Source organism: Coenobita brevimanus, chromosome 55, assembly GCF_032717465.1.
Source record: "Coenobita brevimanus isolate Jiangsu-jjx chromosome 55, ASM3271746v2, whole genome shotgun sequence".
NCBI classification, from domain to species: Eukaryota; Metazoa; Arthropoda; class Malacostraca; order Decapoda; family Coenobitidae; genus Coenobita; species Coenobita brevimanus.
In genome coordinates this window covers 58,577,048-58,592,553 of record NC_137008.1, presented here as the reverse complement: position 1 = coordinate 58,592,553, position 15,506 = coordinate 58,577,048, and the positions used below count along the sequence as shown (strand labels likewise).

Below are 15,506 nucleotides of genomic sequence, written 5' to 3'. Positions count from 1 at the left end.
AACTACACTACTTTCTTTCTCTCTCTCTCTCTCTCTCTCTCTCTCTCTGTCGACATGTTATGAGGTTATTGTGCACAAGTCCCACCTGCCTGAAAAATAGACCCCTAACATAACAACATTATTCATAAAGGCTCACACACACACACACACACACACACACACACACACACACACACACACACACACACACACACACACACACACACACACACACACACACACACACACACACACACACACACAGAACGACTGGAGTACGGTACATAACACTCGCTCTCCGCGAGCTCTGGTATGATAGTAGTAGTAGCAGTAGTAGTAATAGTAGTAACAATAATAGTAATAATAATGACAAAAACAACAACAACAACTAGCGGTGGCAAGGCACAGCAAACCCGTCCCCGAAAAGGTCTGGACCTTGGTCTCCGGCAGTCATTTGGTGCTGACGTATAAACACAACAAGATATATAGTCAGAGATGTCACATATCAAATTTGGGGTAAATCAGGTGAAAATGGACGATTATATACCCATCTAAAATTTTAGGCCCTACCCACCTGACGTAGACCTCCCTATATACCGCTAACTGGGGGGGTGACCCCCTGATGTAATGAGGCATATTATAGGATGCAGAATTGAAAGATGCACATTTAGGTGTTGGGTTCATGTCGATATGACGAATTTGAAAGGAGTTATGGCGAAAAAACGATTTTTTTCTACATTTTTTGGACCTACAGCCTGGGCCTTGGCCCAGTTTGGCCCAGAATTAAAACAGGTGATCAGAAGGTCATAGCCCATCATCCCTGCAATTTTAGTCATAATCGCACCAGTAGTTTTCGCGTAAAGTTGTTAACAGACAGACAAACAGACAAACAAACAAACAAACAGACAGACAAACAAAGTGAAAAAAATACCTGTCCCCTAATCCCTCCGGGGTGGGGACGGGTAACAACTCCTAACATGACAGAAATCGTTCCAGTCATCCCCCTCGTCAGCCTCGCCCTCCCTCATGTTCTCCAGTCCTGGGCAGCATTCACCAGTTCTGAGATTATGTTGTGCTTGAGGATGTCTATACTTTTGTCGTAACTCTCGCAGCGGCTAAACCATTCAGTGCGGCCATGTCTTTTTCCAACTCCACAGCTTGCACGAGGAGTGGGCAAGGAACGTCTTGTATCCCTGTGGTGATGGCGGAGGACGGAGAAGGAGGAGGAGGAGGAAGAAGAAGAGGGTCTAAGAGAAGTCGTTGCCATAGCAACCAGGAAGGGTGCAGGAAATTTTTATGGCTAACTATGGTATTAGGCCTATTCATTAGCAACTGGTAGCGTTACAACCGATCGGGCAAACTATAGTATTATTCATTTTTCCTGCTCAGACTTCATAGTCTCTTGCTGTTGAGTGGGGCTGCACAGCTTAACTGTGCTTGTTACATAAACTTCTTGCTCCCCCCAGACGATTTTATTGTATTGAATAAGGATCTCTTTTACTGAAAGAGTTAATGAAGGTTACAATTCTAACCTTTGTCAGTGCGAGTGGTCTATCTTAACCTGAATAAACCGTCTGAGGGGAATAATAGTAACAGTTGTAGCAGTTGCAACCCCAGGCATATCTGGACGTAAACCTGGTGGACTGCAGGATGAATATGCTCTTTTTCAGCCAACCATCCTCCTTTCGGGAGATAGAGATGGAATTGAGGGACATTATTTTGTATGATAGGGCAGTGGAGTTACCCGCCAATATCAGTACCACCGCGTGAAGGCGTCCCTCATCAGCACTAGAGGATTATGAATAAAGTACAAACGACGTCACCGGCCTGAAGGGGTTAACAAGCAAACTGGAGTGAATAATAATGATCTGACAACCACAGTTATCTGCCACTGTCCCCTCCACCTCCTCGCTCTCACGATTCTCGTCCAGCCACCTCTCTCAAAGTTACAGTTATTGAAGTTGTTCTGTGTTTCATTCTGCATACCTTTACTAGTTGGTGTATGCTGCAGGAGTACCGTATGTGTCCGGCTCATGGTAGGCTATTTGAGATATGTGGCCGAATCATGTGTCCGGCTCAGAAAAGATGGCTTCTCTGCCCTGCAAGTCCCGGATCACTTTTGGGCAAGGTGTAAAACCCGTTAGCCCGCCAAAAGGTACCGTAGTAGGTGGTTGGTTACCTTCGTCCCGGGAGGTACTGCAATGAGAATGACGTGGGACCAAGGCTTGGTAGCTGGCTTTGCACAACACTCCGAGGCGGGCAGCTCAACCACATTTACCAAATAATCAAAATCGAGGCTGAGACTATTGCTCATACATGTCTCTTGTACACTTCTCATCCTCTGGGGGTTATGACTCCTCCATTTTCCCTGCACCTCGCCATGTGGAAGGACTCTGGTCCGACCTTGGCGTAGCGCTGTCTGTCACAGGAAGGCGGCTGGTTCTCTGTGGTTGATGGATCTGCTCGGCCAAATAGACCGGGGTAGAACAACAACAACAACAACAACAACTACTACTACTACTACTACTACTACTAGTAATCCTCCTCCCCCTCCTCCTTCTCCTCATCATCATCATCATCATCATCTGCGAACTTCATCACCATAGATAAAATGCCGTCGAAGAATACAGTATAATCTACAATTTTTGCATTGTCAGGTAAAATTTGTGATGGCAGAGAAGAAAAATATGACGTGACTGTATATTGAATGTAAGGCCCAGAAACACCCTCATTGATGAACAAAATAAATGAACACACACAGAACTGAAAAACACTGAGCCATATCGTAACATCACAGTCAGTAGAACAGATAAAAGTTTTGCAGTATTATTATTCACAAGTTAAATGAAACTAGTCCTAAGGATTTTTTTTTTTTTTCATGACTTAGACGCACAGTAAAATGAAACATAGAGACACACTGAATGATATCCTTTTGTCTCAAGCACGGAACTATTGTACGGTACACTTTTTCCTTAACACTGCATAGTTATAGTTTCCTGTTAACTTACAAAATGCCAGATAGAACAAAATTAATATGGTAACTTAATTCCTCTCCTCTGTGGACGTCTCTCGTAAGCTGAACCGTATCACCTGGCGTTAATCAGAGCCATATAAAAACGGCATTATCGGGTTGTAGGGGTTATTGGAGACTGTTACTAACTCTTAACTAATTAGGCTTAAATCAGAACACGTGGCCGACCCATATGTTTCCCACGAGGACTAGGTCATATTTACAAACCATCTTGAGTTTAAGTTGTGCATAAAATTCCTTGTTTATTGTTTACTCACACAGCTACCCTACACCTCTGACGCAAACTAAATTTTGAATTAAACAAAAAAAACACACGAAAAACAACACGATTTCTTATAATAATTCATGGCTACGGAGGCATATTTATCTTTCATATTGGCTAAAATTCTTGCTAAATACAGACCCTTAACGCTGTGGGAGTGAACACCAGGTAGGTCTATCGAGGGAAGTCCTGCGGGGTTCGTATAAAAGACGAGGTTGTGGGGTTGGAGAGACACTGTGGATATAAGTAGCTGTTGGTGGTGGTATTCTGGGGTAAAGCTTGGAGTGTTTACCTTGCGAGCCACCATGAGGACCAGAACCCTCACCCTCCTACTCCTGTTTGCCTCCCTCACCACCGCCCTGCACAGGTATGTATTGTCACTCCACACCACTTTACCACACTGCTTTCCACACTCCACACAAGACACACTGTATTATACCACACCACACTAAAATATACACAACACTGTACCCACCATCCTATTCCACACCACACAGTACCACATCACATTATACCACACCACACCACACCACTGACTGTGCTACAGTACACACTATGCTACACCACAATTCTATACCACACAACACGCTATACAGCACCATACTACCATACCACACAATGCCTTACCACATTATACCACACCACACCACACTATACCACACCACGCCACGCTACACTATACCACGCCAAACTACACCACTCCAAACTATACCACACCACACTATACCACATCACACCATACTATGCCACACCACACCATACCACCCTGTACTACACCACACCACTCCACACAAGACAACACCACACCACACCGCACAATACCGCACCACACCACATCCGTTTCTGTCTTTCCTTTCCTCTTCCCTTCCCTCGCCACTCCGGTTCTTGCACTTAACCCACTCGCTTTTCTTCTTCCCTTCCCTTTCGCGCTCCTCTTTCGTTCCCATCCCTTTCCTTCATTTTACCTCATTCTTTCCTTTATCCCCCGTGTTTTTCTTTGTTTTCCTTTCCCTTCCCTCTCCCTCTTCCCTCCACATAAACTCTGTCGCTTTTCTCCTTTATTTTCTTTGCCTTCCACCGACCTGTTTCGTCCACATAAACTCTCTTGCCTTTCCCCTCCTTCCCTTTCTTCTCTTTTTCCTCGCCCTGCTTCCTCCACTTAAACTCCTTCGCTTTCCTCCTCCTTGCCTTTCACTAACCTCCCGCACTTGAATCAGGCCACACGTGTGACAGAAATGTCGACCAATTTGATGTTATTAGTGTTGTTATGATCGGCTTATTTTACCTGACGGAACTGGGCCATTGCTCAGCATGAACAATAAGTCGTGGTTGAGATGAATTTGATGAGTCTTAGTTATGGGGTAGGAATGAGTCTCCATGGTTGCTAGACAAATCAACCCGCCAGTCTAACAGTACTGGACCATAAACTTTGCTGAAATGAATTTTAGGCCTCTGAATATTTCTCTACGTCTCCACCTGCAGCGAATGTCGGAAACTTTGGTAGAATGATGATTATTATTTTCCTTGCTTCATTTCTTCGTGCTAAAAAGAAAACCTCCTTGCATGTTTTGACCCTTTCATGACTTCTCCTGAAAATAAAGTCATAACAGTATTTTTCTAATAAGACTTGTTTACTAACAAAATGTGTGATGACAGCACTACCTTTGTCCCTGTACGGAGTGCCATTAAACTATAAGGATGACGACGATGATAATATCTGCGATGTTGGTGGTAATAAATGATGATGATGATATGTTAAAGGGTACCACTGAAGAGGGTGGAGCGGGCGAGGACGCTACAGGAACTGCGTCGATCTCACAACTTCCTTGCTAGACGCTATGGACCGAAGGACGAGATAATCGACCTCGACAACTTCCAGGACGTAAGTAACTAAAGCCTCCTAAGTACACACAAGCTTACCCACAGAACCTATAAAATATTTCATACATTCTACCCATCTGTCTGTATATTTAGTCGTTACGTGCGGCTCAGTTTTCAAGACAGTGAGCTGAAAGTTTGTAGGAACATAAATGCGGCCCAGAGACAAGATTTGTTCACTATATTTTATAAAAAGATTAAAGCCCCCTGTCACACACCTCCCCTCCCCACCACTAGGTTTCATGACATATGCGACGGAAAAGTCAGAGGGGGAAAAACTTATTCGGTCAAAAAAAAAAAAAAAAAAAAAAAAAAAAAAAGGCCTACCTGATTATGGATTGCAGCGTTACATATCCGGTTTTATTCGATACATCCTTGATTTTTGCCGGCAGGTTCATTGGACGTACAGAGTAAATTCTTTATAATTGATGTCCTTCACCTTTATACCCGAGGGATGTCTTACCGAAGCTAAATAAAATCGCTTAATGTTCTAACACTAGACGATTTTCCCATGAAGCTCTAGTGGGTATAAATTTAACCAGAGGGTAGGATGCAACAGAAGGAGTAATTATTTTGCAGTGTGTGTTTTCCACGTTAACTGCAGTGTGACAGGCCCCTGGAGAACCAACTTTTCAGGGAGTGTATTTTATCGCGTTTTTATGAGCATATCACAGCGAGACGGTGCGGTGGCGGCGGAGGTAAAACAGAGCCAGGCAAAGAGAATATTCTAGCGACATGGCATCCCTGGGGGTGTTGTGAGGAAGAATGCTATACTCTGTTTACTTTAACTAGGCGTAAATTTACCGTGTCTCCGTTGTAAAAGCTGAATTATAACAAGGTATTACCATTAGAATTTGGCTCTCGTCACGAAAGAGTTCTATGGAAAAAGACTTTCACCACCGTACTTATCTTGTCTCCACCTAAGTTACTGGCTGCCAGAAGTCGAAAATTTCCGCCAAGTTAAGGTGAATGGACCGTATCTACACAACTAGATGAATTACTTGCAAGGTGTAGACTCAGATTAACCCCCTCATGGTCAGACAACTCTAGTATTTTGTTGCAGCTAAAGGCAGACGATTTTATTCAGTCGGGAGTGAGTCATAGAAGCCTGATAATTAACATTGGTACCTTTAACCCTTTCATGGTCGGAACCACTCCTGTTCTTTTCAGCAAGAGTGAGTTGTCTATATTTGAATTAACTCAGGCTTGGTGCACTGTATATATCGTGATCAGGGGAATTCCAGAGACCAACACATCCAGGAAGTTATATATATACGGATACGGTACATGTTGCAAGCAGCCTCCAAACTCTTACTATGCCGGAAGGGAAGCTTGTACTTGGAACTACCTCTTTTCTGTGATCCACGTGGCAAGGAGATCAAGGCGCTTTGCTCTATATCCTCCCACCCCATGTTTTCTTGAGTGGCGGCGGTAGTATGATGGCGATGATGGTCCTGGTATCACACTGCCACTTTTCACACTACCACACCACACACGCATTACCACACAGCACACCTTAGTCACATCTCACAATGACACACCCTATACTACCATACTACACCACACACATTACCACACCGCACACCTCAGTCACATCTTAACACTGCCACACTCCACACTACCGCACTGTGCCACGCAAACTAGCACACCTTAAGCCCCTCAAGCTGCCACACTTCATCCTTTCCTGCGAAAATTCCATGACTACTTTCCTATACTGCCTCTTGGTCCTTCTCAGTTTTTTTTTTTTTCTGCCTGCTTCGGCTTGAGGGTTTGGTGGATGCTGTAGTAAACTGCCTTGAAGGGACTAGTGGGTCTGTTGCTGTTTGCTTTCCTTTTAACTCCTTTGTGCTCCCTCTCCCTCCCGTCCCCCCTCTTTCTCCCTCTTCTCCCCTTCTTTCTCCCTCTTCCCCCTTCTTTCTCCCTTCCCCCTCTTCTTCTCTTTTTCCTCCCTTCTCAGGGCTCTTGCTAACTGCCGATGGTTGCCAGCCATTTGGCTCCTAAGGTTTCAGATTTACGAGCCAAATACATTTTTAGTAGCCAAACTTACTACGAGCCGAAATTTTTTACGAGCAATAAATATATTTATTTATATACACATTGTAATGATTAGAATCATATAATGAGGTTTTAAACATTCACAATGGCTGCAAGGAAAGACTTAATAATCGACCATTTAATTGAGATTTACTTATTCTGTAGTTTACTGGGTTTTGAAGTGAATGGATTTTCTCCTCGCCAAAAGGCGACTTGCATGTAAAATTTGTTCGCCAAAGGGAAAAAATACCCACATTTGCGAGCTGTGGCACGCCAAACAAGAGCCCTGCTTCTTCCACTCCCGCCTTCTTCTATTTCTCCTCCCTTTTCCCTCTCCCTTCTTCTTCTCTTTCTCTTCCCTTCTCCCTTTCCACCCTTCTTCTCTTCTTTCTTCTTCTTCCTGTCCCTCCATCTCTTACATCTCTCCGATCCTCCTCTCTTCCCTCCACTCCATCTCCATCTTCGCCTCCTCCCTCTCCTTGTCCTTGTCCTTGCCATCCTCTTTCTCCCTCTTCTGCTCTCTGCCCCTCCTTCACCTCCTCCTCATCGTCCTCTCTCTTTCCCTTCCTTCTCCCATCCCACCTCCTTCTCCTGTCTTGCCTCCTTCTTCCATCCCCCCTCCTTCTCCCATCCCCCCTCCTTCTCCCATCCCCCTTCCTTCTCCAATCCCCCTCCTTCTCCCATCCCCCCTTCTGCTTCCATCCTCCCTCCTTGTGACATCACCCACCTTCCCCCTGCCAAGCCCTCCTTCCCTCTCTCCTGCTTTATCTCCCTTCTCCTCTTTCTCCCAACCCTTCCTCCCTCTGACCCCCTCTACCTCTGACCCCCACTGTCCCCCGTTTTACACTGTATGCGTAGTGAAAAGATAAATTTGGGCATGAAAATAAAGTGCGTGAAACAGAAAAAAAACAAAAAAAGTCAAGTCGTGTGACGTTCTTCTCCCCTCCAGGCCCAATACTACGGCCCCGTGCACATAGGAACCCCGGGTCAGTATTTCAATGTGATCTTCGACACCGGCTCCTCCAATCTGTGGGTGCCCTCTGAACTGTGCTTCATCCTCAACCTCGCCTGCCGTACGTAGAGCTCAGTGAGTGGGCGAGTGAGCGAGCAAGTGAGTTACTGAGTGAGGGAGAGAGGAAAGGTTGGGGGTAGGGACAGGGGTAGGGGAAATGAAGGCAAAATTGAGGAGCATGTTTTAGTCATGCGCTAAACTTACAACTATGATCCAGGCGTTAGGAAAGTCTCCGTGCAATGGGGGATGGAAGTGAGGTAGTGTGGCTGTAAGGTGTTTGTAAGACATCGCAGTGAGACTTAGCAGAGTGTGATACATGCTTGAGGTGTGGCAGTGTGAGGAGTGTGCAAGATGTTGCATTGTGAAGTGTGGCTGTGTGATGTGACAGTATGATGTATTTGCTGGGGATAGCATTGTGCAGTGCGACAGTGTGAGGCTTGTTTTGTGTAGGTGTCAGATGTGTCCGATATGTTGCAATTTAAATGTGACTGTGTAGTGTGACCGTGTGAGATGTGACAGTATAAGATGTGGTGATGTCACGTGTGTGTGTGAAGTATTGCGAATGTTGTCCGACTGTGTTGTGTGGCCATATGAAGTGTTTGGAGCTGGGCAGTGTGAGATGTGACAGTGCGAAGTATGGTAGGTGCAGCAGTGTTACGTGTGAGTGAGATGTTGCGGTGTATAATGTGGCTGTGTGAGGTGTGTCGGGAGTACGGGTGTAATAGTGTCAGGTGTGTGTGGGATTTTGCAGTGTGTGGAGTGGCTGTGTGAAATATATGCTGTTAGGTATGAGAGTGTAAAGGGTATGAGGTGTGTGGTATTGTTTAGGACTTTAGGTAATCAGCGTGCACACTAACCCTTTTAACGTAGTACATTTCCCTCCAGAGCTGCACAACCGCTATAATTCCACGTTGTCCTCCACCTACACCCCCAACGGTACCGACTTCGACATCCTGTACGGCTCCGGGGCAGTGCATGGCTTCCTCTCAAGGTCTGTCCCTCCATCACTTATGCTTGTTGGAATAACACAGTGCAACTCGTTCTGAAAATCCTTTCTTTGTAATGAAATCTTTCCTGAACTGTAGCAAGAATAAAACAGATAGTCATCGTAGTATACAGTAGAAGGAATTCACAGATGTTGTTTCTTTAGTCTCTCCAGTTCAGACAGGAAGCAGACGCAAAGTTTATTTGTTGTTTTTATTTTATCTACAAGGTTTAAACCGTAAAGAATAAGAAAGTGCGATGCGCTGGAGAAGCGGCGAAGACTGTAACAGCTTGGAGACTTTGAGCAAATACAGGTCTCTTCTCTGTATCTGGTGCTTCTTCTTGAAAAGTAGCAATATAAGTTCTGATAAGGTACATTACAAACACTACAATACGTAACACACGCAGCAAATACCTCAATAGGTTATGGCACAATTTCAGGACGATATAAGCCAATAATTATTAACCGCAACTATACTGTACATATTTCCTTTCCTCTCCTTCCTTAGTGACTACGTGGAGGTAGGCGGTCTGACAGCGAGAGACCAGACTTTCGCCGAGATCACACGGGAACCTGGTCTGGCCTTCGTGGCTGGGCGGTTCGATGGTATCATGGGAATGGGGTTCAGAGAGATCTCCATCATGGGCATCCCCACTGTCTTCGACACCCTCGTGGCTCAGGGATCAGTCGACCAGCCAGTCTTTTCATTCTACCTCAACCAGTTAGTTGTGTTGTATCATTTTCCGTAACACTGCGGGTATATATATATATATATATATATATATATATATATATATATATATATATATATATATATATATATATATATATATATATATATATATATATACAGTATATACAGTGTACGGAAATGCAACAAGTGTGATTATGTCTGGAGAATTTTACTACTGTGATCATGAAGTACTGATAATGGTTGGCAAAACCAAGTCACACGGTGCAGATTTATCGTAATTTTAATAACATGTTACATAGATACATATGCAGTATGTATTATTTACTTATCAGTATTTATGTAATTCAATAATATTACTACTATTTTCATCCTTATTTACTGACAACCCCCCCACCCCAGGCTTTCACCCCAGCCCTAATCACCAGTGCCGCTCCCCGCCTCTTCCAGTGACATGGGTGACCCCCTGGGCGGTGAGCTGGTGCTGGGCGGCTCTGACCCCAACCACTACGAGGGCGAATTCCACTACGTACCTGTGTCCAGGGTCGGGTACTGGCAGGCCACCGCAGAGGCGTTAGTTACTTCTGTCACGTTTTTATTAACATATAGACGTTCTCCTCAGCACCGTACTAATTTGTTATTGCCATAATACATTAACCTTTCGTTTAGTATTAGTAAATATTTTTCTTATCGTTCATAAATTTGGTTAGTACTTACATACTTTTCATTATTTTTTTACTCGTTTCATTATTCATATATCATTTTCCCAGTATCAGAAGACCTATTTGTCAGTATTAGTAACCTTTATTCTTAATTTTTAGGTTGTTGCTTAGTGGTAACCCCTACAGTGAGAGGCCCTCTAATATATTTAAATCTTGTCAACCTGGCCTAAAACTGACACCTCTCCGTCTTAATTCAGAGCTGTAGCAAATGTTAACCGCTTTATTATGATACTAGTCACAAACAAGTGCTATGGAAATGATGTAGAGCCGTACTATTCTTTTTCTGACAGTGAGCTACGTGAAATAAGCTGCAAAAGGACGAAAATCTGGGCCAAGTTAGAGTAAAAGGCGTATAGGAAAAATAAGATAGTGTCCCCTCCTTCTCAACCAGCGAGGTTTTCCCCATGGACAGTCTTGTCATCTGAGGAGGCTTTTTAGCACTACATCTTTGAAGATTTAACTTGCTTGATATTACACTTTATTTTCATCTTGTATGCTATTTCTCTTTTATATGAACAGAGACTCCATAAATTAACATAGAGGTGTTGCAGACTCTTCTTAACCGATTAAAGACCATATGGTATCCTTATTGCTGTGTGTTGCAGGATCAAGGTTGGAGGAGTGATCAAGTCCTTCTGCAACCCGTGTGAGACCATCGTGGACACCGGCACCTCCCTTATCGCTGGACCCAGGCACGATGTGGCTGTAAGTCAGGCCTGGCACATACTTCGTTCCTTTTCTTAAACTTGACCCCTTTGGCGCGAGAGTATCTTTTTCGTGTTATTCTGGTTCTTGTGTCATAGTTCTAATCGTTTATAAGCCTAACCACGTCACTCAGAGGACTGTTTTTATTTGTTCTTGTTACCACTTAACGATTTTTATTCAACTTGAGAAGAAACTCTAGTAATGAACGGATTAATCATTGTTATATTTATTATTACTTGTAACGGGACGCTCCAGGTCGCTAGGCTACGCTTTCTCTCTGAGCCTTTTCTGTCCTCCTCTTCTTCCCTGGAAAGAGGGTCCGCCTTGCCCCACGCTGTGGAGTTGGCAGAACCACAAAAGAAGCTATGAGCGGAATTCCCTGTGAAAGTTGCTCAAAGAATAAACAGAAATGAGACAACGTCCTCCGTAAACATTCCGAGTTGGTTTAACGCACATGAATCTCCTACTGATGCTTGGGGTCATCCAGCCACACAGACACAACACTACAGTCCTTACAATGGTTTGGGCCGGAACGGAACTACATGGCGGAAGTTGTCCCATTCTTATAACGATAGGGTCTCCGTGCAGCATCAACCTATATTAACTCAAGGTAGTCCTTATTTTCCTGTCCTTTTTACAATTTTCAGCTGATTTGTAAAGATAATCTAAGGCAGCAGTATGAATCGGACCAGAGTCTTGGTGAGAAACACAAATACGAACGATTTTCATTACCGTCATGCCACCCGATAATATGTACACGTCTCCCACACCCTCGCTGGCATCATTCTCACCTTTCGCTTTTCTTTCTTCCTCCCACATGCCTCTCTCGTCGCTTCCTCCCTCCAGCCCCACCCCCACCTCATTCTCATCTCTCCCACCACCTCCCGCTTACCTCACACTCATCTCTTCACCCTGTATCTTCCCCAGTCTCACTTTCACCACGCCCTCGCTCAGTCTACCCCCATATTACTCACCTCGTCCTCCCTCCAGGATATGATGCATGATTACGGGGCGCTGCCAATCATCCCTGGGGAGTGGTTAATCAACTGCGACAAAGTGCCTGACATGCCCCTCACCACATTCACCCTCAACGGCATGGACTTCGATCTCACGGGGCCTGAACTAGTCATTGAGGTGAGATCAGGGTTTCTTCTTTTGTAATCCTTTCAGCCCATAGACGTCTTTTACATTTCATTCATTCTACCACCAGATTATTTTATTCAGCTTTGGAAAGAATATGTATTAGTGAAGGGGTTAATGAACGCAGTACCCAACCTTACCGATTTAAAGAAAACAAATCCTAAAACTGGAACACAAATCATTTGGTGATAACAAGAAAAAAATATGTAAAACATCCTTGGTTGAAGTGCCAAATTTTAACAAACCTGAATCTGCAACTGAGGTGGGACGAAGTTTATTATTTTGTGTACTTGTCCACGGTCATTTGTACAGGATCATTTGATGAATCAGTCGCTAAGGTATGCATCATCGGCATTACCTGTGTGGTTTATCCGTGTGATTTAAACTGTTGCTTGTTGAGACATAATTTTATACACACTGACGTCATTGAGCCCAGTCTCAAAGTCCCAAGATATGGAAAGGAGCACCCCAGTTAAACATCGTATGGCATCTGCCTCCTTTTACATCTTAACTGTAGGTCAGCGTACAGTTAGTCGCGACATAAATTAGCACAGAGCAGTTGCTCGTAAACTGAAATGAGATGGACACATTTGAACCTCCTGAACATAATTTCCATATCACACAGCCAGATACAGGCCTTCCTACCCCCTCCCTCTTCCCCCTCCTTCCCATTCTCCCTCTTATTCATTTCGTTATTCTCTTAGCTCCGGTTAGCTACGTCAGCTACCTCAACACCACTCTAGAAAAACATTGCATTCTCTAAGCTATGGTAGGAGACTAATATCACTCCTAGCACAGTCATAAGCAGCAGTGACAGTGGCATTTTCTTTCAAAGGATGAGAAATATCATGGCATATTTAATACATTTTACAACCTCCCAGGAGTATGTAGCAAATAATATGACAAAAAATTCAAGTGCCACTCTTGAGTGCTTCTTCATCGCATAAGAACAGGATCATTAAAAGCAGCCTTCTCTTCATAAATATGGTAGAATTTCAGCCAGCATTTAAGCCATGAGAGAGAAGTCTTTGTCCATCTCTCTCTCTCTCTCTTGTACAATCAGCTTCAGCAACTCATGATATACCCTTACATGAACAACAGACTTTCTCATTGTTTATCAAACATTGAACAATATACTGTATTGCGTTTCTTCAGTTCTTTTACCACAGCGACAGTGGGAAGGCAATATTTACGGTTAATATGTAAAAGCTTGAAGATACTTGGCGGGTGTAATCAGCAGTCACTCAGTCCTGACCAAGTTGTTTTGCCATTGTTTATTTCCTTTTCTTTCTGTTTTCTTTGGCTTGCAAATGAATGACCACATGGGATGTGCCATTATGCCGTTGCTTTGCTGAAACATTCACATGCAAAAAATGTTTGTAGAACACGTAAAACGAAACCAACATAAAATCTGCGTACATCAGAGTACCAACGCCCCAGCCAGCTGTGAGCCAAGACTTTATACTGTTCATGGTGAGATCAGGGTCTTTTAAGCATTTTGCGTTATTTTAAATTTGTTTTGGGAACTCTAGAGTCATTTAGAGCATAAATATGAGATTGCTAGCCAGAAGGAGTAAAGTAACAATAGACTGTCAACAGCTAACGGGTTCATGTTTCCCACGTGTTGCAGAGTGTGAATGTGTGTGTTATTGCGCCATTGCCAGTGAGTGCATGGTTTTTCTGTTATTTCACTTTTATCATATGTAGCAGTGTTGATGACCATTCTGTTGCCAAGGAGTACATCGTTATCAGCGATTATGTGGTCCTGTGATCATTTCTGCCATGTGTTGCAGAACATCAATGATAATTCAGTTGCCAGAGTGTGCGTTGTTGTTACTGATTGCACAGCTCCCACTGATCACTGTTATCTTACTCTGCAGAATGTTGATGAGGAAACTGGTGCCAGGGTGTGCATCGTGGGCATCCTTGGCCTCAACCTTCAAGTTGAGGCTTGGATCCTAGGCGACCCTTTCATCGCCCGTTGGTACACGGAGTTCGACGTGGGCAACACCAGGATGGGTTTTGCCAAGTCCAAATGAAGAGAGACTGGCTGATTGGCGCATTGAGAAAGGCTGGTTGCTGGTGCGTTATGGGTCGCGCATAGGAATATATTATGACATGGAATAACCTATAATGCGGACATACTCTATATTCTGACCAGACCCTTTGTGTCCTCATAATGTATTCTGACATGACTTCTATGCATACATAATATATTCTGACATGACCTGTTATGTGCACGTAATATATATTGATGTTACGGTGCCTCTTATTTTTTACACCATATTTCATCTGTACTGTGAACTGGTGACATAAAGTAATTTGAAATTCACATTTTTGCGACAAGTTTGGACAGGTAATTATGGCAACACGTTTAACCCTCAGACAACTAGAATATCTCTCAGCTGAACAAATATCCTGGTATTAATCTGGATGAAATACCAACAGTAAGTGCATCTGTGGTACCAGAACAAATAAGCGTTAGCCTAGCTCCTTCACAACGGAGACGTCCCTGATTATTAACCTCATCACTACGAGTACGTCTGCATGTAGTATAAACTTGCCAACCTCAGACGATCTCATTTTATTTCGGGGAAACTTTTAATGGACTAGTTAGTTAGATTTTGCATTAACCTTCTACTCAGTTATATTCTTTTTACTTTCGTTTGACCTAAACTTGCCATTTCCTTGTCTTGATTGCTCAGTTGTGAAGAGAGATGAACAATAAAACATGATACTTGTGTCACGAAAAAGTGCAATGGAATAATGTCGAGCCGTAGTGCAGTCTTACTCTGTTGGGTGTAATAGGCCGCAAAATAACGAAAATCTGGGACAGGTTAATGTGAAAGAACTATAGGTCGCTTTCCTACGGTGATTAAGATGTTGGAAAAGGCAATGATAAAACACTAACAAACTGCAGTTTAGAAAGGGTTTATTCTCGTGATTTGTGTGACTAGTTTAACCATTTCACTACCAGGGATCCTAAGTTGTGTGTGTGTGTGTGTGAGAGAGAGAGAGAGAGAGGGAGGGGGGGAGGATCGTTTGAGTATGACGAGTAAACAAACAT

The 15,506-nt window shown here is 43.7% G+C and overlaps 1 protein-coding gene across 1 annotated transcript; it reads left to right on the top strand.

The window, feature by feature from the left end:
• Positions 1 to 3,577: 3,577 nt before the first annotated feature.
• On the top strand, positions 3,578 to 14,478 carry LOC145401338 (lysosomal aspartic protease-like). The gene is made up of 9 exons (XM_080273664.1): positions 3,578 to 3,639; positions 5,034 to 5,154; positions 8,134 to 8,257; positions 9,082 to 9,187; positions 9,690 to 9,902; positions 10,323 to 10,445; positions 11,200 to 11,299; positions 12,290 to 12,433; positions 14,320 to 14,478. The coding sequence occupies exons 1-9, from the start codon at positions 3,578 to 3,580 to the stop codon at positions 14,476 to 14,478; spliced, it is 1,152 nt and encodes a 383-aa protein (XP_080129790.1).
• Positions 14,479 to 15,506: the final 1,028 nt, after the last annotated feature.